Source organism: Chroicocephalus ridibundus, chromosome 1 (genome assembly GCF_963924245.1).
Source record: "Chroicocephalus ridibundus chromosome 1, bChrRid1.1, whole genome shotgun sequence".
Classification (NCBI taxonomy): Eukaryota; Metazoa; Chordata; class Aves; order Charadriiformes; family Laridae; genus Chroicocephalus; species Chroicocephalus ridibundus.
The window spans coordinates 150,692,353-150,717,589 of NC_086284.1; the positions used below are offsets into that span (position 1 = coordinate 150,692,353).

Consider the following 25,237-nt stretch of genomic DNA (forward strand, 5'->3'; position numbering starts at 1 on the left):
TTATTTTAACCAAATTATTTTCCCAATCTATTACTTGAATTCTGCTGAAAATGTTAGCTTTCCTGTGTATTTAAACCTTTTATCTGTGACATACAGATAGAGTTACACATACTGTATTGGATTCACATAATTTAATAGGTAATGTAATTCTGGGGAAAACTCCTGTTCACCCCCAAATGGACTAATTAAATAAACAGGTTGAGTTCCTGAGTGTTGCTAAAGTCAGAAGCTGAAATTAGCTTCTGAAGTTGATGTAGCTCTTTGATTTTTTTTTTTAATTTTTTTTTTTTTATATACTCTTTGATCCTATATGTAATGTCACAAAAGTGACAGGTGCCCTAAGAAATTGTAGTAGTGAAGTGTGGAATTCAAAGCGAGAGTCTTACCAGTTTGCTAATTACAGTGGAGGAGAACAGAAGTATACCTGTAACTTAAGCTGCTCTACTCAGTCGTACTCAAAAAAAGACAAGCATGCCTGGTGCAAACAGAAGAGATATGGAAGAGAAGCGACTTTTGAACCACACTGCTGATAAGGATCAAAGACCGATACCTGGGAGAAGCAACCATGCTGGAAACGTGTCTCCCCCTGCGAAGAAGCTCCAAGAGGCTATTTGTGTGCTGCTGGTGGAGCTGTGCGAGAGATTCACGTTCTTTGGCATCGTCTGCAACATGATCCTCTTCTGCACTGTCAAACTCGGCTATCGCAACTACCAGGCAGCTATTGTCAATATGTGCTTTGTAGGCACCTCCATGTTGACGCCAGTACTGGTTGGCTGGCTCGCCGAATGCCTCGTGGGGAGGATCAAGCTTGTGTGCATCTGCATGTTTCTACACTTCCTAGGTAGGTGACACCCTGGTGACTATTTCATGTTTTAGCAGTTCTGTTGCAGAAATGCATTATCAAGCATCGTGTTTGAAACCTAACAATTTTCTCCAACTTTGCGGCCACCTTCTCTAATAGCTGATTGCTTAGGTTCTCCTCTATGAAATGCACTGCAGTATTTTTGTCTACGTGCTTTTGTGAGGAAGTGCTTTGAACAAGACTAAGGAACACTTGCCTGTGCATCTTGTGGATAGTTAGTGCACAAATTTGACGCCTCTAAAGTGGCTTAGCTATTCAGAACACACTTGCTCAGCTCTTAAAATCGGTCCCTTTAACAAGCATCTAAGGTGTTTGGGGTGACTGTGAGGCTTTAGTCAGAGAGAGAAAGTTTGAGAAAGAATTTGGAAACTGTTTTCTAGCTGTTAGTAGTAAGATTTTATTTTATGTAAAGTTATTTGACAGTTGTATTTGGACAAGAGTGAAAGATGTATTTTAGCACATACCAGTGTAAATAAGCTTTGCTTTAAGTAGAGATGCTGGATCCTAACACTTGTATTGAGAGCCTGTTTTCTGTTTGCACATTCTGAATCTCCCCCTCCTGTTATTCTGAAGATCTTTTATGTAAAAGCACTGTTCAAACTAAGTATGACTGTTCTGTAGCAATTAGCTCAGCTCACAGCTGGTGATTATTCTGTCAATTTAAACCAAGCTGATAGAAATACTTTTCACTTGGACTAGTTGTTGAGCATAAGCAAGTCTGATTTCTGCAATAGCCAGCTGTGTTGTTATTTAGACATGCAACAAAGTAAGGAAAAAATCAGAGTCACTCCTGAAATGTTCTTGAGCTGATTGCAAAAACCATTGTGCAAGCAGCCTGTAAAAATGATTGCTATTATGTTCCACTGTGTCTCCCATGGGCTTCTGGTTTGGAATCTCCTTCTGCCACTTGTCCTTTCAATGTGTATCTTAAAGTAGAAGACTGGTGACACAAACAGAGTTTTATGTATTTGGGTATTGTTTTAACTAGAATGGTTTTTTTGGGTTTGTTTTTTTTTTAGATAATTAAACATTCCTGACTTATTAGGGTTTGATGGACATCGTAGTCTTAGTCATGGCTAATGTTGTCATTGACACATCAATATATTTTGAGTTTAGTCTCCAATTACAACTTGGACAATCTGTAGCTGATTAAATCTGAAAGACTGGCTTTGCAGACTAGAGGTGGTAAATGCAATTCATGGCAGTGCTTCTGTAGGTGAAGTTTCTGAAAAGCATGCCTTTTCCGTAAAGCTGCAGGAGAAAAAAAGAAATTTTTACACAAACGTTTTGAGACTGTATTTATTAAGTTATGGTTCTCATAAAAATTCTGGGGTTTAAAGAAGATGCAAAAAAAGGTGACGCTCCACGATGGGTGGTTTTCTTGGTCGATAGGTGGTTCTTCAGGTGAAGTTACATATTTTAAGTAGTGGCCTCTGGCAAGAGGAGAGCTACTCTACTGCCCTCTACGCATAGGTAATGCGGAAGGCTAGTGAGAGGAGCTACTTTTCCAGAGTGAGCTCTTCAGGTGATTGAAGAACCTGAATCCTTACAAGGATTTCAGAGGAAAATTGCCTTCTTGGAGGCCCTTAGTGGTCTTGCTTTACTCTGTGTAATATTAGCCAGAAAGATTCTGGCTTTCTACAGAATTAAGACTCTGCCTTTTTGCACTACTGTCTTGTATCTTTCATTTTTCATGTTTCTTTTCAACCTAAGTAAGTGCTTAAAAAAAATAAAAATCTTATTCATCAGTCTGATTCTAATCCACTTCAAATGACAATTTTCTTTCCAATTCTAGGCACGGCCCTACTACCTGTTGTGGCATTCCCCTTTGAAGATATTTACATTGACAGAAGACACATTCTTCATACGCTAACCAAAAGGGAGCAGAAAATAGTATTCTACTTTGCATTACTTACAGCTAGTCTGGGAATAGGAGGCATAAGAGCTATAGTCTGTCCATTAAGTGCATACAACCTTGAGGACTGTGGACCGAAGGAACTTCTTTCTTTTTTCAACTGGTTGGTAACTTAATGTCAGCTAATTATCTGTTGGGGGTGATAGAGTGTAGCCTTGAAATCCACTGCTAATTTACAAGGCAAATTCTACAGATGATGCGTTTCGTGGTTTGTTGTTTGTTTTTTTTTTTTTTTTAAACTGCAAAACACTTAGATTCTGGAATAGATTCCAAGAATTCTGTTTAAACTTTTCCTAACTTTTTCCTTTTGCTAGGACCAGTAGGTGATCATCTATTTTGGCCTCCTATAGATATCTTCAGTCAGAATTAGGATGAGCTGACTTTCCCAAATGCTCAAAGACTTGCCAACCTAGTTGCTGGTAGAACAACATATTCCATTTAGCTTTCTATGTTTAACATGGCTATCCCTTTAGAATATTTTGTTGTTACTCCCTAACTAGCAGTGACAAAATTCAATGATATATTAGAATTTACATCAGAGTAAATTTTTAGCAATGACAGACAGCAGTAGAGTCTGCTGGTTTGCTGGAACTAGGGATTATTAGTAGTCTCTAACTGCTAAGCTCAGTGGTATGGATCTGCTGTATTGTTTCGGCTCCGTTGGTGTGAAGCTTTGGCATCAGGTAAACCACTTGACGTTTGTGTTTTGGTTTCAATATTTTAATTTTTTTTTAAGAAAACTTTGAGGAACAATTGCTTACAAAATAGTTCTTAAAATTCAATGTTTTTTCATATTAATGGTATCCCTCAGTGTGTCAGAGAGGTCATTTTGATTATATGTTTGCCTTTATTTACTACTTCTGTTACACTACACAGAGTGCTATATACATTCACCTGTACTTTGTGGTTAAACGGCGGAGTGAGGATCAAAGAAGTCGCTGTGGGAACCTCCAGATTCCTGCTTCAAGGCAGGGTGAAATAAGCCCTAAACTGCCCCCTTTTCTCTCCTTTCCCTATACATGCACAGTTATTAAAATCAAAACTGGGAACATTTGCATATTAACAATGCTATGCTGAAGAATCAATGATCTTAGTAAATCAGATCTCTCTTCCTTTGGGGATGGCTTTCCTGGCTATTCTTTTTTCCTCCAATTATGTTAATATCAAAGAGTTTTGAATTAAATCCAAACTTCAGTGAATAAGGTAGCTTTACCAAAGGTGGATGAGACTGTTTAGTTCCTTAGAGCAGCTTCTGCCTCCTTGACCTGCCCATAGGAGAGAAGAAAAAAAAAAAATCCTTCCTTTTTACTCTATTCTGAGTTTTAATCCTTAATTAGCAACATCATTTTGATTAAATAAGACTCTGGGGGATTAAGACTAGAGAGCAATCAGTTGTTCTGAAAGATAGCTCTGGAGAATTTATTGTACTGTGGTCTTAGCCATTCAGAATTGTGTTTAATCAAAGTGACATTTCTCAGTGTTGATTACAAAGGAGATATAATACGAATAAAAAGTTCCTTGGGGGAATCCAAATGGGTCAGTTCTTGGAACTTTGGAAATATCAAGGAAGGCACATGTGCGATTAAAAAAACTTAATAATTTTTGCAGTGGCATCCAAAGAGGGGCTATTTGATTGCAATCTCAAGATTTGAAAAATGAGGGTTTCATTCTAAGCATTCTTAATCTTGTTAAAACTTCTCAGAAAATAATCACTTTTTCTTGGTAGGCTGTTTTCTCTTGGTAGGTGCTTGTCACAGGATTGAATTTTAAAATAATATAAAATGAGATGGTTGCATAATCCTGGTGAGTTTGAGTCTGTGATCTTAGTCAAGTTCTATTTAAACAATCAGAATTATTGGGTTAAAGATTGGGTTAAAACAGCCTGTAATTACCTTCAATCCTTGAAGAAGATTGCTTTGCACATCTAGGGTCTGGTTCTAATCCCTAGTATGAACTATGACTCGGACCATTTAAGTATGTAGAATATACCAATGCGAAGGGACTTGGATTCTGCTGGACTAAATTTCCCTAAGGACTTCTGCTTTTCTAAGGTTAAGATTATGGACTGGTACTATTTTTGCAGCAGGAGAAGTAAATTCTGTCTATGCAAGCAGAGAACTAGAGCAAAAGGTACAATCCAGACTAGGGATGAGATTTATTAATGTTGTCTTGTTTTACTGATGTGCAGTTTAAAAAAAAAAAAAAAAGTAGAGAACATGGGACTGGACTATCTTGGTCTGAGTTTGGATAAATCAGCACAAGAAGGACATGGACCTGTTGGAGCAGGTCCAGAGGAGGTCTACGAAGTTGATCAAAGGGCTGGAGCACCTCTCCTATGAGGACAGGCTGAGAGAGTTGGGGTTGTTCAGCCTGGAGAAGAGAAGGCTCCGGGGAGACCTTATAGCAGCCTTCCAGTACCTGAAGGGGGCCTGTAAGAAAGCTGGGGAGGGGCTGTTTGCAAGGGCATGTAGCGATAGGACGAGGGGCGATGGTTTTAAACTAGAGCAGGGTAGGTTTAGATTAGACATCGGGAAGAAGTTCTTTACAATGAGGGTGGTGAGGCGCTGGCACAGGTTGCCCAGAGAGGCGGTGAGGCCCCATCCCTGGAGACATTCAAGGCCAGGCTTGAGGAGGCTCTGAGCAACCTGATCTAGTTGAAGATGTCCCTGCTTACTGCAGGGGGTTTGGACTAGATGACATTTGAAGGTCCCTTCCAACCTAACAGATTCCATAATTCTATGAAAACTTAAATTGCAAGAGCTAGGCATGCTTAAAAAATAAAAGCAAATAACATTTCAAGTGACAGGAAATCTACTGAGTCTTCAAAATTAACCCAAAAGTTACAAAAGGTCAATTTTATAATATTTTCATATATTTTACTTGATCTCAGATTGTTTCATTCAGCAGATTCATCTCAATTTTTACGTTCACTAAAAGCTTTTTGAATACTGTATAAACCTAAACAATACTTTTAAATAAGAAGTTACATGGATGTTACTACTTTAAAGTTATCACAATGAATACGTTTCTGTAAAAAGTTATAATAAGATCATTAGGTTTTTATAAGTGTGTCACAATAGCATTTAGACTTCTTTCTGGATGGTGTTCTTAAAATGAACCTCCCAAGTTGGCATTTGGCTCTCAATGTGAGGAAACATCAGAGTTCTGAAACTCCAGAAAGGAACTGTTCCCTGTAAAGTTGGACATGATAATTCAGTTTTATGTATGTAATTAATTCAGCTATGTCCTACTGTAACTTGCAATATGGCTATGGTTTGTCTTGACAATTATGGCAGGCCACCTAGTAGTCATCTTAAATGAATGAAACGGGGTTAAGGAAGTCTCCTAGGTGTCAAGAGAGACTTGCAATTGCCCTCTTAGGATTTTCAGCTCAAAACATTTTTCTGTGATTGTTACAGGGAGCTGCAATGGCGGGCTGATACCTTGCTCCTGCCCTACCTACTCATTTGCAGCTGAGGAGGGATCAAGCTGGAAAGCTTGGGAGTTGGGTTGTTAAGGAGTAACTGGTCTTCTACTACACTTAAGATTTTTCTTTTAATGTGGAGAATGTAATCCTAGACTAGTTAGGAGAAGTAACTACTCAAGTGCAATAGCATACATGAGGCAGAAGTGACACAAGACAAGAAAGCAAGCTTTGCTTGTTCAAGCAATATGAATTAAGCTATGTACCTATGCATCAATGCATATGTCACCTTGGAGTGAAACTGTCTCACTAAGGTTCCAGTAAAGGGGAAGGAATCTCCTCTTGCAGTTGCTTGCAAAATGTAACCTGTGATATAGTGACGTAGTACTACTACATTATTGATCCTTCTTCTTTGTTTAAAATACAGTTGTTGTCTTTAAAGCCAGCTTGGAACTTAAAACTTCAGTCAAACTTAAAATTCTTAACTTTAAATTTCAAAGGCTACATCTGCAAGCCAGATTCAAATTTGAAGAAAAAATTGCTGAATGATTGACTCTGACTCTTCAAATGATCTATCATATTGATCCCAACAGCTAGTATTTTTGGAAACTGTGACTTCACCAAAGCAGGTCCTCACTAAATCTGATCTCTCTACACAGATGCACAATATTCGAGTCTGCTCTGTAGCCTCAAACCCCTATTTTATGTGAGAGTTGTGTTTTAAGGGAAACCTTGATTAATGGTCTGCTGAAAGCAAAAAGACAACACAAGTGGCCTGAAGAACAGCATAAGGGGAGCACCTCACAATTTAAAATGAGTTTGAGGGGTTATAACTGAAACATGCGTAACCGTGAATGGTAGAGTAAAAATTGGTCAGTCACGTTGTGAGAAGAGGGCTTTGCAACAGAATAAGCAGTTACTTTTATGTTTTACTTTCATGAATACTTATACAGTTAACTAATCAAAAAAGCTGGATTTTAGAGCTGCTGATGTAATGGTTTGTGTAAGTTGGAATCCAATGAAAAAAGTGTGGTGACAATATACTCTTAACAGAGCACAGAATCACAGAATGGTCGGGGTTGGAAGGGACCTCTGGGGATCATCTAGTCCAACCCCCTGCCAGAGCAGGGTCACCTGGAGCAGGTTGCACAGGAACGCATCCAGGCGGGTTTTGAATGTCTCCAGAGACAGAGACTCCACCACCTCTCCCTGGGCAGCCTGTTCCAGTGCTCTGCCACCCTCAAAGTTCCTCCTCGAGTTTAGATGGAACTTCCTATGTTCAAGTTTGTGCCCATTACCCCTTGTCCTGTCGCTGGGTACCACTGAAAAAAGGCTGGCCCCATCCTCCTGACACCCATCCTTTAGGTATTTTTAAGTGTTGATAAGATCCTCCCTCAGTCGTCTTTTTTTCCGGACTAAAAAGACCCAAATCCTTTAGCCTTTCCTCATAAGGGAGATGTTCTAGTCCCCTAATCATCTTTGTAGCCCTTTGCTGCACTCTCTCCAGCAGTTCCCTGTCCTTCTTGAACTGGGGAGCCCAGAACTGGACACAGTACTCCAGATATAAACTCATTTGCAAGGATAAAGTAAATAAGGAGTCATCATTTTGCATCTTATCAGGGAAATGCATTTTATTTTTTGGGTTGCTTTTTGCTATCCTTATAATTCCTTAAAGCATATTTAATATGCTATTGTCAGGGTTTCCAAACTGCAGTAGGCCTATCACTAGTGATACACCATCTGCTTCCAAGAGTATGTGATTTTCATGTGAATATCTTCTGTGCATAGGAGGGGCTCAGCACTTACTTGGGAAGCACTTCTACTGCCAAGGCAGTCTGGGAGCAAATTATGTTGGAGAACCTCCTTATCAAGATATTTCCAGAAGCCAACAAAAACTCAAGCTGACCCTTGCAACTAATGGAAAAGCCATCCTTTCTGATAAATCAAATTCTAATATTTCTTAAACAAGGGATACTGGCATTAAGACATTTCTTTCTTAAGCTTAACGAATGTGATTTTGATGATACTGCATACGCAAAACTTATGTTTTCAGATATTAAATGTGTAAATGTTGATGTATTTAATTAGTCTGATCCAGAAGAATATTTCCAGTACTAGACTAATAATTTGTTCAGCTATACTGCCTTAGTACGCTTACTTTAATCCTGCACCTCTTGGAGCTAAGGCATCCAAGTGAAATTTGATGTTAATTGCTGTGTCAACATGTACATGGTACTGATGCTGCCTGTGCTTATTATACTTACCATGCCTTTAATTTAATGTTTTAATCGTCTGTAAAAGCCTTACGTTATTCAGCCTCTCCACTCTTCCCTCTCTTTTCTGTGTGTTCTAGGTTTTATTGGCTGATTAGCTTAAATTCAGCAGTTGTCTTTGTCAGCATTTCTTATATCCAGCAATCTGTGGCCAGGAACCTTGGTTTCCTTATCCCATTTGTGTCTGTGCTTATGGCTATGATCACAATTCGCATGGTGCGTGGTGAAATGATTTACAAACCCAAAACAGGTAAGAGTCAACTATATCTTAGGAAATATCTTTAGAGATTATTTTTACAGAAGAGATCAACTTGCATATCTAAACATGTTCTTCCACAAAACACTGCCCTGTTTTGTTGGAGATACTTGGGCTTAGCTTTGCAAGGTCTGTGTGTAAGAGACAACATCCATCCTCTGTAAAGACAGACCTGGAGATTCTGGATAGCCTGAAAAAGTGGAAAGCAATCTCTGGTAAACTTATGTACATTTTCTGTCATATCAAGACATGTGTCAAAGCATTTGCCCGTGCAAGAAGGGGTATCATATGCATGCTGCTGGTGGAATTTATTTTGTCATGTTTGGTTCAACCTATGCCCAATGTGTTTCGGTCAGTTGAAGCAAAGTTTATACCTATGCTAAGGCACGAAGCATGCTCGTGTTTTCTCCCTTGAGTGTGCTCCTTTGCCTCACCTGAACTCATATCTGAGCAGCCATGCAGTCTGGTAAGTCAGGTAAAAAGGAATGTGCACTAGTAGCAAAGTTGTTCTGTAATGCCCTTGTCTTGCAGTGTCGATGCTTATTGTTATTTCAATGTGCTTTCTTATACAACATCAAGTGTTTTTACCCATTTGAAAATTACTAGAAATACTGGGTAGCTCTAAATAGTTCATGTGCAGACTGTGGAGATATTTTATAACAGAAGAAGTTCTTCCACTTCTGTGGCCTCGCCAGTTAGTACCTGAGCTCTTCATAATCCTTTGGCAACTACCCCTCTCCATTGACCAAGCTCAATAATGTAAGTGGAGTATAGGTGATTTGAATAAGGCTGTCAGTGCCCAAACCTTGCTATTGTTTTTCCAATAGAACCCAGAAACTGAAAGCAAGTTGTTATTTCAGTCTTCACGTTATAAATATAATCTAAGCAAAAATGTATTACCAGTGAGGGAATGAATGCCTAAATCAAGTGCCTGGGAATATCATGGTGAGGATGTCACTAGAGAGGTTTATTCAAAACAAACAGAGCCGAAGAAAGAAATGCGTCCCCTCCACAATACCCCAAAAATATCACGATAATCATCAGCATCAAATTAGCTAGCTTCTTATGGAGAGAATGGTGGCTGTCTGGCTCGCTGGGGCTCACTACAGGTTTTACAACCTGAGATGGTAAAAAGATTCATTAGTATCCAACCCCGAGCTGGACTATTTCACATGGACTAAATATGTAGTTCATCATCTAACTAGTTTAATTCTACTAAGTGGAGTAACATAAATTTATAGATTATGTCTGTCTTGGCCACCAACAAAACTAGCACTATTTTGTATCAAGTGTTTTTTCCCTGAGTGTTGTTTAATTTATCATATATTTTTCCAAGCCTTTGGAGAATGCCAGTCTCTACACTGATAGCTGCAGAGTTTTTTATCTCCTCAGTCAAAATAAAAGATAATATACTTTGTATACTTCCAGTGAGATGATGAAATTGGAAATTTTTCAGAACTGTAATTCAAATCCATAGGTGACCTTAAATGATTTTTATATGTGCTGCCTTTTTTTATTTTAAGGTAACTCTTCAAATATGGATCATGCATTCAATTATGTTTAGCTGTCAAGCATGGACTTCATTTGCATTTCGTTCCAGTGCTGTAATTTTGAGGACTGGCAGGTGACCAGAGATGAGGAAAAAATGTGTATCTACCATCTAGGGTGCAATGTAGTCTTTTTATTGTAATTAAGTATCATAGATATTCATGATTAGATCAAGGTCAAAGTAGCAGAACATTAGAGCCAAGGGCTGAATATAAAGAAGGAAAATCACTGCTTGAAAGTTGCAATTTAATATCTATATGGATAGATTTTTTTGTTTGTTTGTTTTTTAAGAAAACGTTAGAAATACAAGTATAGAGTATATGCTGTTGATCTACACAGTGTGCACTGATAGAAATATTTGTGCTTTTAAACATGTCTTTTACTAGCTGATCAAATTTATAATCTGAAGAATTCACCACTGTGGAGTTCTGTGGGGTTTACTCCTTTTCTTTTAAAGAAGAGGTGAGGTACTTATTCTAACTACATCATTGGCAAAATCCTCTTGATATTGATTAGGTCTATGTATCATTCAAGTTGCTTTTTGAACTACAACTTCAAGCAGCTTTATCTTCCTAGTTCACTAGACTTTATAATCTGCTGGAATTCCATGCTGAGAAACACAGCTAAATAATGTATTTGTCTGTTTTGCCTCTTACTAAATGATGCTTCCTAGGTAGTTGACTGAAATTAAATTAAAAAGGGCCTCAGCTGATCCATTAGGAAAGGCAGGGAAATGTCAGGATTTGTTGTCTATTTTAAGCTTTTTCTTTTTTTTTCCATAAGAGTAAGAAAGAAGTGTCTGGCCAACATCTTCCATTCGAAAGGAGAGGACATGGCCATGACCATCTTTGAGACTAGGTCAGATAAACCAGCTCACAGCCATGTTGTTGCTTTGTTGACCTGTCTGCTGGTCTTGTCATGGGGCGCTCTGCGCATCTTCTGATTTTGGCACTGACTGGGTTTAAACCCTTGTAGAGCAGTAACACCACATTACTGCTTTTCATTCCTTCTTTGTGAATGTCCAGCCTCTAGCATAGGGTGAAGCAAAAGATAATCACTTCTCTGACCTAAAACATGTAATTACTAGCTCTGCCAATGAGTTGAGCTCATACTGACTCTTTTACTACCTTTTTTTTTTTCTCTATTTCTGAACATAAGTCTTCTTTGACAAGAGCCCCAAGTCCCACTTGTTTTCTGGTTAGCATCTTAGTCAAGTTGCTCCAGAAATCTGCAGATTTTTCTGTTAATCTTCAGATTTGGTCTTGAAATAGTCTAGATCCTAAACTTAAAAATCACTTATAATGAGTGGTAAGAATAGTCGGCTTATAATACACTTCTACGGAACAATAAGAACTGTACCAACTGTCTGTGTTTGCAAGCTTCGATATGTTATTTCAGATTCTAGTCAATAGTGCCAACAGTCTACAAGTTAATACTAAGCAGCCAGAGAGTTTTAAATGTTAGTCGTCTAATAAAATGCCCTTTCTCAGTACTCTAGAGCAAGTGCTTCCAATAGGTGTCAATTAATATTTCTAGAAAATCGTTTCCATACCAGAGATAGTAGGGATACATTTTCCCTCTGCAGTCTTAGTTAAGCCTTGGGTTTTGGAAAGTGTTTATTTACAGATACCCAAGTTATTGTAGTTCTTCCACGCTCTCAGAAAAGCAGAGAAGTGCTGTAAGCCCTAGTTGCATGTGTGGCAACTTACTGAAAACAAACGAATCTGCATTCCCAAGCCTGAAGCTAACAGTTTTGTCCTAGTTTTACTTCCACTTCTTCTGAGTCTGAGAACCAAGTTAGCAATTACTGAACCCAGTAACCAGTGGGCAAGTTTTAATGTGCCAAACACTAGATTGGAAACTTCTCCTCTGCCACAGCATGCTATTTGGAAGTCCTGAGATAATATGAAATCTTATGCATCCATGAAAATTCTCTTATCAGCCCTCTTTTGAACTCCCTTTCCTACCCTTCCCTTGCCGCTGGACTTCAGCAGGTATGCAATATTTCAGTACTGTCAAGGATTGAATACTAACCTCATTCAATAAATAGAAAGTAAAAGCAAAGTAATACTTTACCTGCTCAAACACAGCAACAAATTGTTGTGGTGTGTTAAATAACTGGTAGCAAAAAGCACTTTTCTCTTTGGATGTTGGGCTGGATTGCTTTTGTAACAATTAGGTTGTGAACCAACTGGCTTTTCAAAAGGAATGTTTTGGAGCAAATCCAGACTGTTATTGCCGTCCCCCTCCCCAAAAAGGCATGAAGGTGAATATATCAGGTTGTATTTTCCCTCCCAAAGTGTTTTGTTGTGTTTATTTTGGCAGCAAGTAAAATCATACCAATGTCTAATGTCTCTGATTGTTTGCAGACAGTTCCCTGCTGACGACTCTTGGGGTGATTGCTAGTGCACTGAAAACATGTTGTGTGCGATATCGCTACTTTGGCGGAGGCATGACAAACTGGATGGATCATGCCAAGGAAAACTATGGTGGTCAGTACAGTGAGACTCAGGTTGAAAGCACAAAGTCGCTTGCCAGGCTCTTCCCGTTGTTTGCTTTCCAAATTCTATACAGAGCGTGTATTATGCAGGTGGGTACACAGCTTTTAAATAAAAGTCTTGAAATATACTGTGACGTATGTTTACTACTGTGTCTCTAGACATGGGGTTTTTTTAACTGTTGCTTTACCTGTGGAGCAACCTTGAAGAGTAGTTTTAATTACCTGAGAATATAACTTGCTATTTCCTATCATCTCATCAAATAAGTAAAAATGACTTCATCAAGACTCATGAAGGAGCTTGTGTGGCTGCTTGCTACTCGTTTCTCTGAACACTTACTGGCTTAAACATCTAGTGCTAGAGTCCTGTGCCGTGTTACATTTGTCAGAGACTCAGGCTCAGCATTCTGAAAAAAATGTAATTTTCCAGTTTCTTAAATGTTCATTCACTTTTTGGGAGGTGCAGAAAATCTTTATTTGCGCTTTTGGTTGCGTATTTCTCCTACTGTTTTGACGGGATTATGTGGCTGCTGTACCTACACTGGAAATGGTGGGTTTCTGTTTGTGGGAAGAAGCAATCCTTTCACAGCCTATCAGGCTATGTGCTTCTTTCCACTTCTGAGTCCATGCATGTTATATAAATGTAAATCTGTCAGGAAGCTACTTAAGCTGACATGATTCCTTCAGATTCATTTCTGTCTGGATGATCCTGGCTAAGCAGCAGTTTGCAGTAGCTTACCCTTTAGCAACTAGAATAACGAATTTATGAGCTGGCTTGGAAATTCATTTTTACTTGTTGGTTTTAAAATGCTGCTTAAGGAAATTCTTACAAATATGTAGCATATACTGCTTTATTGCCAGTCCTTCTTGCCATCATCCTACATTCCCATCCATCTGCCTCATTCTTTCTCCTCTTCCCTCCATGCATCACCCAAAAGCACAAAAAATCCCAAGCAAACAAACAAAAAAAACCCACAAACCAAATAACGCACACAAATGGCCGAGGTGATGACCAGATGGAAACAAACCAGATATCATTAACTGGAGTTGTAATAATCAGGTATATATCTAGAAAAGATAAAAGTAGTTGCACTGCTGAAAGAGATGACTTCTATTCCTTTGGCAGAATTTCCAGTAAGTTTAAGGCTTTTTCTTAGACTAGGCAATAGATCAGTATCTTTTTTTGGTAAAGATTAGTAGTATTTTCTCCGTATTAGGTTAACAGCTTTCAGTGCCTGTGATTCATGTTGATGATATTTTAATTCCTATTAAGAAGTCCATTTTGATTTGCAATAGGCAGTGGAAAGAAGGAACTAACAAAATTTGGCTCAATTCTAATCTTTGATAGCGCTGTTGCCATTTATTCACCCTTTTACTATTTATGTCTTCTTTTGGAGGTAGGGTATAGGTGAAAAATATTTTTATTAAGAACTAACATTTGAGTAGTTCTTTAGCACTGAAAAGACTCCCAGTGAGTAGGGTTGAAAATAACCATTGATGAGAAACCCTACATGAGCTGTTACTAACCATACTTTAATTTTGAGACGGCTATACAGCTGCAATATTCTACTTGGATTTGGCATTGCCTGTCATGTTGAAGAGCCTTTCAGAATGTTGGAGGAATCCAGAACTCTCCAAAAACAGAAGCAGAGTAAAGAAACTAGCTCTACATCCAGCTTTGTCATGACTGTACTCTGTGAATTGCTCAAGTTACCTCTCTTTTTCCTATCAGTCAGTAAATTGGAGTGGATTATAACTCCCTGCTGCACAGGAAATTGCAATGCTTAGTTAATCAAGCTTCCTAATAAAAAAAAAACCACACACACAAAAGAAAAACCCTGAAAAATCTGTTGGTAGAAGCTATTCTGTTGGTTTTGGATTGGTTTGGTTTTTTGTTTTTTGTTTTTTTTTGATAAACTCAACAGATGTTCTGTAGAGCCTCACACAAGCAGGAGGAATGATTTGCTCTTGAAGTGAAAGACAGTCTTACAAATCTACTTAACTTCATACCCTGATGACTGTCGTTGGTGGGTTCCTCATCTAACTATTCATTTTCCTGTTTCCAGTTCCCAGAAGTAAAAGGAAATCCTCTACATAGGTGCTATGGATGTCAGTTACATTAGGCTGGTTCTAAGATGCTGGCCAAATCTTCATTCCCTGTGACTTTTAGAGCTGTGGGCCAGCAAGAGTGTCTTAAAAATTACTCTGACCTTGAGCATGCAATCAGAAGTTCAAAATGTCTCTGCATCTTGCTATTCTAAAATTCTGTTCTGTTAAACACTGTCTATGAGAAGTGACTAAAGTATTAGACAGAACCATTTAGTATATTGGCTGATAGCTCTAACTAGGGATGATCAAATCAGTTCACGGAATGCTGCTTAGATTTGTTGAACTCGTGAGCATGTGACATAGAAGGAAAATGTTACATTCTGGCAGAGAATGAGAATGTCGCCCTTTGAAGGGCTTTCATCGTGAATGATCATTCCTTTTGGCCAGCAGGTATTTGATTTACTGTGACTTCTCCAGAAGGAAAAGAGTTGGTGAAGTTTCCAAATGTAGTAAAAATCTTGTCCATGAAGGGTACCTGGTATACTAATGTAGAGGGGTCTTATTCTTCAATACAGATCCCTTCAGGATACTATCTCCAAACCATGAATTCCAACTTGCACTTCAGTGGATTTGTCTTGCCAGTTGCAGCAATGAATGTGATAAGCATCGTGCCACTGCTGATTCTTGTTCCTATTTTGGAATGCATTAACTCGTATCTCTTTAGTTCCAAGAACGCTGGACATTCTCCAACAATTTACATTGGTACGTATAAAGTACATGTGTTTATACAGTTCTGATATATATTCTGGTTTTGAACAAGAAACCACAGTAGGTGATGGATGATCCTATACAGTTATTTCTGACAATAAATATTAAGATGGACTTCTTTGGGGTGAATATTTTTTAAAGGAATTGTTGAAAAGACAGTCCTGAAAAAATATACTACATATAAAGAAAAAATGGATAGCTTTTGTTTAGAATGGAGATCGAGGCCCTTCTGACAAATAAAAAATTTTGAGACACACTCACAAATAACTAGGAATCATCCTAAGGAGCTTGTGAGAGAAACTGTACTAACCATTTATCTTCAGACTTACTCTGACTTAGTTTTCTTCTATATTTTTGTTTATCTGTTAACTTTTGGAAAGTTAATGTACTTTGGAAGTCTTTTTTTGGGGAATGGGAGAGTCCTTCAATTGCTCCCTGGCAGTGGAGAAATGTTCTGTTGCTCAAAATGATAAGTATGGATTTAAATAATTAGGTTATGAATAAAGGCTTTGTTTTTCTTCCATTTTTGTGCTATAACTGCATCAACATTTAGGACTGCAGCTTATAAGAGTGAAATTGTATTGTCACCAGTCTAGTTACTTCCAGTTTCATCCCAAGTGAAATAAAAATATCTAGTCTAATTCTGTGTCTGCAGTAGGTGTGTTTAGAACTGGTGAGCAAAAGAAAACATGTAGGTGACTACGTAGAACAAATGTATGTGTATCACTGGGCTGCTGTTCCCATTGAGCAGGCTGAACGCTTCACAGGTGGAAGGTTACTTGGAGAGAGGTGCAGTGTTCCTCTCTAGTACTAGAATTTTCATTTGAGTATCTAGTACGCAATAATTGCTCAGGTGTTTAATAATTTTATTTCTTAAAATCCTGAACTGAAATGTGCCATATTGTGCACTCACTCAAAGCAAAGAAAAGAGGGATCTACAGAGGTGAAGTATTATCTCCTTCTCATAGAAGTGGTACAAAGAAGGAAGTCTTCTCTGCTGTGAATCCCAGTGTTTTCAACAGTAAGAATTGTAAACTCGGGCTTGCAGATCAGTGCTCATTTTGAAGAAATTCATAGCCTAGAAGTAATGATGGCTTTAGTAGGGGTTGAGCCACCTCCTTTTTTTTTTTTTTTTTTTTTTTTTTTTTTAAGACAACCCCCCCAAACCTCTAATGTACTAGGATACGGAGGAATCCTCTGCAACCCTCTTCTGATATCAGCTACATCTAGTACTACCAGAAAAGCAGCTTCCATTCTGCATTCACTTAAAACTATTCCCTTTCGTAGATACTATCATTAAACTTCCTCCAGTTTTTATCTTCCAGCCTGCATTACAAACCTCAGACAAAAATATTTATAAACGACTATTTTCTCAGTGTGCTACTATTAATTCAGTGCCCCATGGCAAGCAGCACAGTGAGTACTGACACATACAGAGGTATTAATCTGACTAAATTAGCCTAATTAAGAGTGTTATTAAGTTTTATACAAACCAGATGCATATAACGCAGCAGGTTGCAATTACCCTAGTTTTTAAAATAACATCTGCATTAAAACACAAAAAGCACATTCAGATAATAATTTTCCTTAAAACCATGGAAATTTCAAGTTAGTATTAATGTTCTATCCTGTTATGTTGAACAGCAGTAGAATATATGCAGTGGTTTATTCTTAATAGCTTCATTTATTAAAATAGCCTCCTGTTAGGGGTGATAAATTACCTGAGGCATAAAAATACCTGTGAGTACAGGCGATGGCTTTAGATATCCAAGTATATGACTGCACCTGCAAATATGGTAGACCTCTAAGTGCCAATATGTTTGCCAACAGTTAATTAGGTTCCAAATTATTTTCAGGAACAAAATTGAAAGCATAAATAGACTGTTGGTGTTAAGCCAGCCTATAACGATATTTTAATTCAAGTCTTGTAAGAGGAAGAAATTTAAATAGTTTTCTGGAAATTTTCAGTACCTTAAGAATAACAGTTCGACGAAGAATAACAGGACGAACCATATAGACAATGTTGAACTGAAATACCTGATTGCTCTGTAATAAGGGTCTACGTGAAAATTGGAATCTATAGTTGTTGGTTTATTTTTAAATGAGGTATGATTAAAAACCATTAAAATCTTAAAGTTAATCTAGATTGTACCCCAAATATATTGAGTATCTGGACCTCTTTATGAAAAATATGAGCATTTGGTAAATTTAGAGGTTTTCCAGTTCCATAATTGTTTTGGTTTGTGGTTTTGTTTGGTTGGGTGTTTTTAATATATTTTATGCTACTTGATTTAGTCAATAGTATAGAAGATTCAGCAGAGAACTGAAAGGGTGTGTCTGTTGGGTAGCTGTCCGTCAGCTACAGGCGAGAGGCGGTAGCTGAAGTATCTGAGCCATAGAAGTTCTTGCTCTAATATTCTTGATGCCTGATTATACTGTAATGTCTTAAATCTGGGATTTTGTCTGTCTTAGAGCGATGTGGGGAGTAGCTCTCCGTATAGTATACAAAAGCAAGCCTCCAGACCAATGTCTATTTCAAGTGATTTAGGAGCTGATGATATTTTCTCCCTAAAAGATGCTCTGGTTTGAACCAGTATTAACTTCAGGAAAGCTTTTTGACCTGTTTTACCTGGGATATGAGATCAGGTAATCACAAAGCTCTAATACAACCTTATTCCCTAGATAATATAAACAACCCTGTCCTAGAATCAGCCCCAAGCAGTCCTAAAACAGCCTGCTGTCCTGTAAAATCAAAGCCTCAGATGGTCACTTCAAACTGGTCATTTTAAAGAGGACCAAAGGGAGAAGACGTAAGAGGAAAACCAGGTCTCCAAGGCTCTCAGTTTCTTTTTCTCCCACATAATGTCTTAAAAGAAATATTGCAATTGCTGGGCATTCAGAGATTACTTTTTCTGAAATGTTTTGGCCTTTAGTAAGGAAAATGCTTAAAATATGGCGCTGTGTAGTAATATTGAACTGCTTGAGGTTTCTTTAGTAGTAACATAATTTTTCACTAGGAGAACTCTTGCTTTGGTAGATTACAAGAAGCTCCTTGAGGGCTTTATACCTGGCCTTGATAAGGTGCATTGGCTAGAAAATACTGTTGAATTCCTTCCCATCATCAATTTTCAAGCAATAATTCATTGATGTTCTTATTAAGCACTAGAAGGGCCTTAACATCAAAACAGCTTCCAGGCCTCAGCTTAAGCAGGGGGTGGGTATTTAAAGTCGTGAAAATGCAGGAAAACTGCTGGTGGAAGGGTGTGAGAGATGCTGCTGAGAGAAGAAACACCGATGCATGCAAAAACATAACAAGGCTAAAGCTACTTAGCTTTACGACTTCTGCCTCTTCTGCCCTGATATCCAAAGAGACAAACTTTATAAATGTTACAAATATAATATGAAACAAAAGCCTTTGACTGTTGACATCAAATCCAATAAGTGAGGCAAGGTTTTGTAAGACAAGTGGAAAAACATAGTCCAGGCATTTGAGCCAAAGCTGTCAAAAGAAACCCGATTCTCACACCTGTACTTACATTATAGCTTAGAAATGCTGAGGAATCACAAACTTAGTCAAAATCAATGGGAGCTCAAAACAGCAGAAGTATAAATGTTTCAAGTTCAGGAGACTTACTTGAAAACTTTGCATTCTTTGTGTTTTTCTGTTCCGAGAGGCTACAACCATTTCATACTGTCAGCATCAAGAAATATAAAATAATACATTTAAATATTTTACTCCATGCAATGTATGGTGATGTCTGTGGTATTTATAATACATCTGAGTTTATTAGAAGCCTCATGAGGCTAAACATATAGGTTTTTTCCTGCCCTGTGAGCTCGTACAGTATTTGTACTTCTGCCTCACCGCTGAGGCAGGTGGTAAGACTCCACACATTGCATGTGCGGTTATATATATATAAATATATATATATATATATATATATATATATATATATATAAAAATTGTATTATAGATCCAGTGTAGTATGAATCATGCAGTGATACTTCTTCCGGACAACTGAAGAAGGCAGGAGGCAACTGTGGTCCGATGGCTTATTGTGTAAGCACTTAGAAAGCAGAAGACTATCTCTTACAGTAATGCAGCTCCTCTCATCCTAAAATGTTAAACAGTCTAGCAAATGAACTATCCAACAAAATTTCAAAAGTAGTTTAAGAAAACTCTAAAGTGGAGGGAAAGGGGAAAATGTGGGAATGCTTGGTCTCCTGAGGTGGGATCTGCAGTGGTGATCTTTCTCTCCCATGTGTCGTGGCCTGTACCCTTACTGTTTTACTGTTATACGGTACTTCAACTGGCTGCACTACTTCTTTTTGTATAGAAAACAAATGGGTGAAGCATACAGCGTATGTGTGTATTTCAGAATCATATTGCTACTTGATTAGGAGAATTTTCCCCCTGATTGGTAGTCTTATTCCCACCCAGTCTCTTGTGATACCTGGAAGGGCTGCTGCCTTTTCTTTCTCTCTTCCGTTCTTACCTCTGCTAATGTTCAAAAAAAGTTTCTTCTTTGTGACTTTGCTCTTCAGAAAAGATTTTCCTCTCTCCTTTATTCTAAAATTTAATTAATCCCTAAATTGTTTCTGTGCTGAGCTGGTGTCCCTCTGCCATATATTTAGAGTTAGGCTTGTGGTGCAGCAAGTACTTTTTGCCCGTGTTTGTGTCGAGAGGATGTATTGTGGGGAGGAGGGAGGGAAAGCTTCTTTTGCATCTCCTGGGACTCTGCTTCATCTAAATACACGATAATGCTGTAACTACAGCTTGGTGAATACTCTCTGTGCTCTTTACCCAGTTGTAGGTCAGTTATCTGCTGCGCTTTCCGTGATGGTTGCTGGCTTCTCTGAAATACACCGAAAGCATTTCCCTCAGGTGGAGCAGACTCTTTCCGAGGAGGTTCTCCTGGTCTCCTCTATGCCTTGCTTCCACTTAGCCCCTCAGTACATCCTACTTGGAGTGGCTGAAGCCTTGGTAACTCCCTCCTGTAAGTAAAATCTAATAGGAGAAAGTGAGAGTGTCCTGATTCACAGAGAATGATATCAGCTTCCTAAAAATAATTACCGTCATCTGATATTTTATCCCTGGCTCTCTTCCATGGGCTTAATGAGCAGATCTGTGCTTTACCTGCATCAGAGTAGCATAATTTGTCTTGCTGGCTGTAACTCAGAGTGAGCGTTGTTCCAGATTAACTGGAAGGTGACACAGCCCACGGGTCCCTGGGGTGCGTAATCCACTTTTCGGTGGGGGGATGATGAGAGCGGTGGGACTCTGGGCTGGGATGCGTGACTGGTCTTGAAGTTGAACCTGCTCCAGGCGGGGGCTGGATGGGATGAGCTCCTGAGGTCCCTTCTGACCTGAACTCTTCGGTGGTGATTTTCTTGAGATGGAACAAATAAGCACATGGCAGATGAGCAGTGGTTATGGTCTACGAGCTCTTTTTAGGCCACAGTTAAAGAAAGGGGAAGCAATTTATCTTACCCTTTTTCATTTGTGGGTCCAGCTAATAGAATTATTACGAGCTTTTCACTGACACAGAGCATATGTAGGCGAGTAACACGATTCAACTGATAGGCTAACCTGGAGAATATTGTAGGCAGATGCAATATTTTTGTTTGTGCTCCAATCGGGAGTCATGCGAACATGCCTGCACAGAGCATCATGCCTTAGCTTGTGGCATGGAGCCAGAGATAAACACTCCTGTTTTGCAGAGCACAGGCAGAGCTTCGCTCACGCCTGCCACCCATAAATTATGTAGACGCGCTCTTGATTGTGAGTCTGAACCCTCCCTCCCTTCCATAACTCACCTTTCCACAACTACACTGACATTCCCGAGGCTTATTTTCTTCTGAGGAGCATGCAGAGTGCTTACCAGTGTTTCACCTTGCAGTGCTTAAAAAAAACTGTTAGTTTTACAAAAATAATCTAGTCAACATTCACATAGAGACACAGGTAAAGTAATTGACTAGCTGATCTCTGCAGGCATTTAATTCTACAGGTTGAGTGTCTGTTGTTCCAGTACAACCCCAGAAATGTTCAGATTTTTATTTAAGAGCAGGAAATAACTTCAGTATCTCAGCTTCACTCTTACTCTCTAAGACTACTGAAAGCTGTGGGTCACGGTCTGTCACTAAAAAGGTAATTTTCCCTAGTTTTAAATACTTAGCACTTTCATAATGCCTCTTCATCCGATAGCTCTCAAGTACTTAACTGAAACGGGTTTCTAGGCAGGTAACGTGGTTTCTAGGTTACAGGCTAAGTGTAACTGAAAACAGTGACCTTCTCTGTTTAGCTTAACAAAAAAAGAAGGTTAGGAGGTGGCTTGCTTACAGTCTTCTGATGCAGAAGCATGAGAAGAATATTGCTGGTAGAATAAGGCTTATTAATCTAGCACGCTGGGACACAACAGAAGTTCAGTGACTTGGAAGATGACATTAGCCTTTAGAAAAGAAATAAAGCTCCGTCTTGGGGTGTTTTTTGTGTTTTGTTTTTTTTTTTTGTTTTGTTTTCGGTCTTTTTAAAGGATTGTGATTAGAATGTCTTAGGAATAAAAGTTGTCTTCCCTATTTAAATAAAGATTAAGCATCCTGCTAAGAGCTGCAGTTACAGGTGCTATTCAGGAAGCCAGGTAAATGGGACTAAGTCTGAATTTGAGATTTGCATTTGGAAAACTAAAGGTGGGTACCTAAAATAGTAGGTTACTGCTGTAGTTGATGGGGATGCAGGCCTCCGTTCACTTGCCCACTCATAGGTGTCTGGCACCATTTGTCATGGAGCATCTAGACTCTGCAGGCAGGGCGAGCAGGCTCTTTACGGTATCTGTGTGGCTTCCAGCTGCTGCTGGAGAAGAACATGGTTGTCCTGTCAGTCTTGCACCTTACGGGACAGCCCCGTGTAGATGGCTAAGGTGCACTGGAGCATTTCAGGCAGCACTGGGTGTCTGTATTCAGGCTGCTGAACTGAGCTCTAGGTTTCTACTTGAATTTGAACCGAATTGCTGTTCAGGAACCATTCAGTGTATCTCCCTGAATGGTAATGACAGCCTAGACATTTAAATAGTTGTTTCACCTTTCCTGACATTTTACTGCCTTTGTTATGCAGAAGGTCAAATTCAATTATCATAATAATTTACTTGACCTGAAAGTACATGATCCAAGTTGAAGACAGAAATGTTCACACTTGTAATCAGAGGGAAGAGAGGAGATATCTCATTTCTGAAGTGCTTGGTTAGAGGAGCTAGATTTGGCATATTGAACTCTTTATCTGCGTTTGAGCCCTGATACTTACAATTGTGTTTATACAATATATTTCATTATCTTGTTGATAGGAGTTTTGTGTAATCATCTGCTTCAGGTGGCATGAACGACTCTTAGAATAATATCAGCATTTAATGTTTGCCTAGCTCCAAGGCAGTCCTTTAAAAATAAAATAAAACAATGATAAAATAATTGCTCTCCTCCACAGTGTTAGAATGTGACATCTCAGAAGCCTCTGACAGTTTGAATTTTGTAACCCTAGCTTGGTTTAAACTAGGAGATTTATCTTTTAAAGCCCAATGACTTGAAAGAAAAAAAAAAAAATCCCTCCAAAACCCAAAGAAACCCCCCAAAAATACCGGTAAAAAACCAAAACGACAACAACAGCAAAAAAACCAACAAAACCCAAAACAGCTCTGTCCTGTGGGACAATATTAGGTGATATTTTCCCCCACAGTGCATGAAATTGCTGAGGAAGGGAAGCCAGCCTGCTGGCCAGGAGCAGCTGTGTTACGCTGCCAGTGTCCAGGCCGCCTGGTGCACTGTCACCGCTTTGTCCTACAAAGGGTTAGCAGATCTGCAGAGTTTGCTGAAGTACCGCAAGAATATCATCTGCCCATCAGCATGTCTCAAAGCACTTAGAAATGGGAAGCCTGGTAGCAAACAGCTCTGTTAGTTAAAGGATATATTTGGGATCACTTCACCCACCGATGAAATGCAGTCGTCTCCAGGGTGAAATGCAGCAGCTGTTTAATAGTTCACAGCAGCATCGTGGGAGATGCAAGGAATGGAGTACGCAACTGAAACAGCAGGGGTAATTTAGGTAAGTAGGACGCAATTACCCAAGCTGAATTTGGCCAAGATGCATGTTTTTGCACCCCTGCTTTTAGAAGGGAGGAATAACCAAAAACTTTTTAGACTCTTAGTGATTCAAATTAGCTAGGACACTGGCTGTACGATGTTTCAGACTGTACTGTTGCATCTACAGATGGTGTCCCGGGCTCACCTGCTTTCTCTTGCCCTCAGGCTTCTGGTTCCTATTGTGAATGAGGGGAAAAAAAACTCTGCCCATGGTATTTTTTTCGTTTCCTTAATATGTTTCCAAAGCTCTCATTTGGATATCCAAATTAAAAAGGGTGGAAGATGGTGATTGCAAAGTTTCATTTGTATTCAGAGATGCTTCAGGCAACTCAGCATCCAAATAGGATCCTCTGCTGACAAGTTTCTCAAGCTGGAGGTCATTCAAACTCAGCTAATAAAGCAGGCTGGGAGACACTGGGTCTTGGAGAACGAGTGTGGATGAGGGCTCAAGGTGTGAAATTAGGAAATGAGGTTTTGATAACCAGGTAAAGGTACTCAAAAGGAACAGCTATTATAAAGACTTACTGTTACTGTAACCTAGTTTAGCCAAATTACAACTGGTGGGGTTATTTGTAGTCATCTAAGCTACAATGGCATGCTGTAGGTCCCCCTTGCCACCGCAGCTGTTGCTTCTTCTGGCAAGAAAGTGAAGAACAATGTCTCTAAAATTAGCCAGTGACTCTGGGGGTTGCTCTGTGGGGAAGAGGAGCATTGTCCATCTTAAAGTTAAAGCAAGGTAACTGTCCAAGTCGAAGGTAGAGCTCTGGATTTTGGAAGTATTTGCTAGTGGCCATGCTGCATTGGCTCTGGCATAGCAGGTCCTGCTGTCCTACAGTTAAATATCACATCTGCTGTCTTCACGCTTGCTGACTGTGGTGGTGTTTCTCTTGTCTCGCTATGCCTGAGGCTTTAAAAGGTGAAAGCAACAGTCTGGGTGAAAGATCTTTATGTACCTGTGGAATATTGATAGTTGTATGTGGGATGGTTTCTTATGGAGATTCATTGAAACAATTTAAACGGTGCATACCCTATTAACAAAGGATTAACATGTGTGATTGCCCTTCTGCAGCAATATTCTCTGTGTAAAATATGGAGTGTCCCTATTACAGACACTTTGGAATTTTTTTTTCTGTCTTCTACCATCATTTACTTTTTTGTTTGTTTGTTTGGTTTTTTTTTGTTTTTTTTTTTTTAACCTGTAACTGTATCTGCTTCCTTTCTAAGGTTCCTTACTATCATTCTGGCTTGTGCCAGAAAGAATGAGAGGGATTTCCATGCATTTTTTAACTCTCTTTAATGGAGCTGGCTGCTTTATGGGAGCTTTCTTTGTTCAGACAGCCCACGCAGGCACTCAAGGTAAGAATATGCTCATGACTGGTATTCCTGAGCAGTTTTCTAATACTATTGATTTGGAGAATTAGGCAGCAGAATTAAAGGGGATGCCAAAGTTTTATTGATTTGCTCTCACAATTAAGATGGAATTAAGATAGGAAATAGCCTTCCAGCTGTATTCATCCA

General features: G+C 39.0%; 1 protein-coding gene across 1 annotated transcript in view; it reads left to right on the forward strand.

The window, feature by feature from the left end:
* The first annotated feature begins 471 nt into the window (after nt 1-471).
* SLC15A5 (solute carrier family 15 member 5) overlaps nt 472-25,237 on the forward strand; it is a 34,765-nt gene continuing 9,999 nt past the window's right edge. Inside the window, exons 1-7 of the mRNA XM_063323230.1 lie at nt 472-841; nt 2,658-2,880; nt 8,555-8,724; nt 12,648-12,868; nt 15,400-15,586; nt 20,401-20,589; nt 24,944-25,075. Coding sequence (XP_063179300.1) covers nt 472-841; nt 2,658-2,880; nt 8,555-8,724; nt 12,648-12,868; nt 15,400-15,586; nt 20,401-20,589; nt 24,944-25,075 — 1,492 coding nt within the window. The remainder of the gene's footprint in view (nt 842-2,657; nt 2,881-8,554; nt 8,725-12,647; nt 12,869-15,399; nt 15,587-20,400; nt 20,590-24,943; nt 25,076-25,237) is intronic.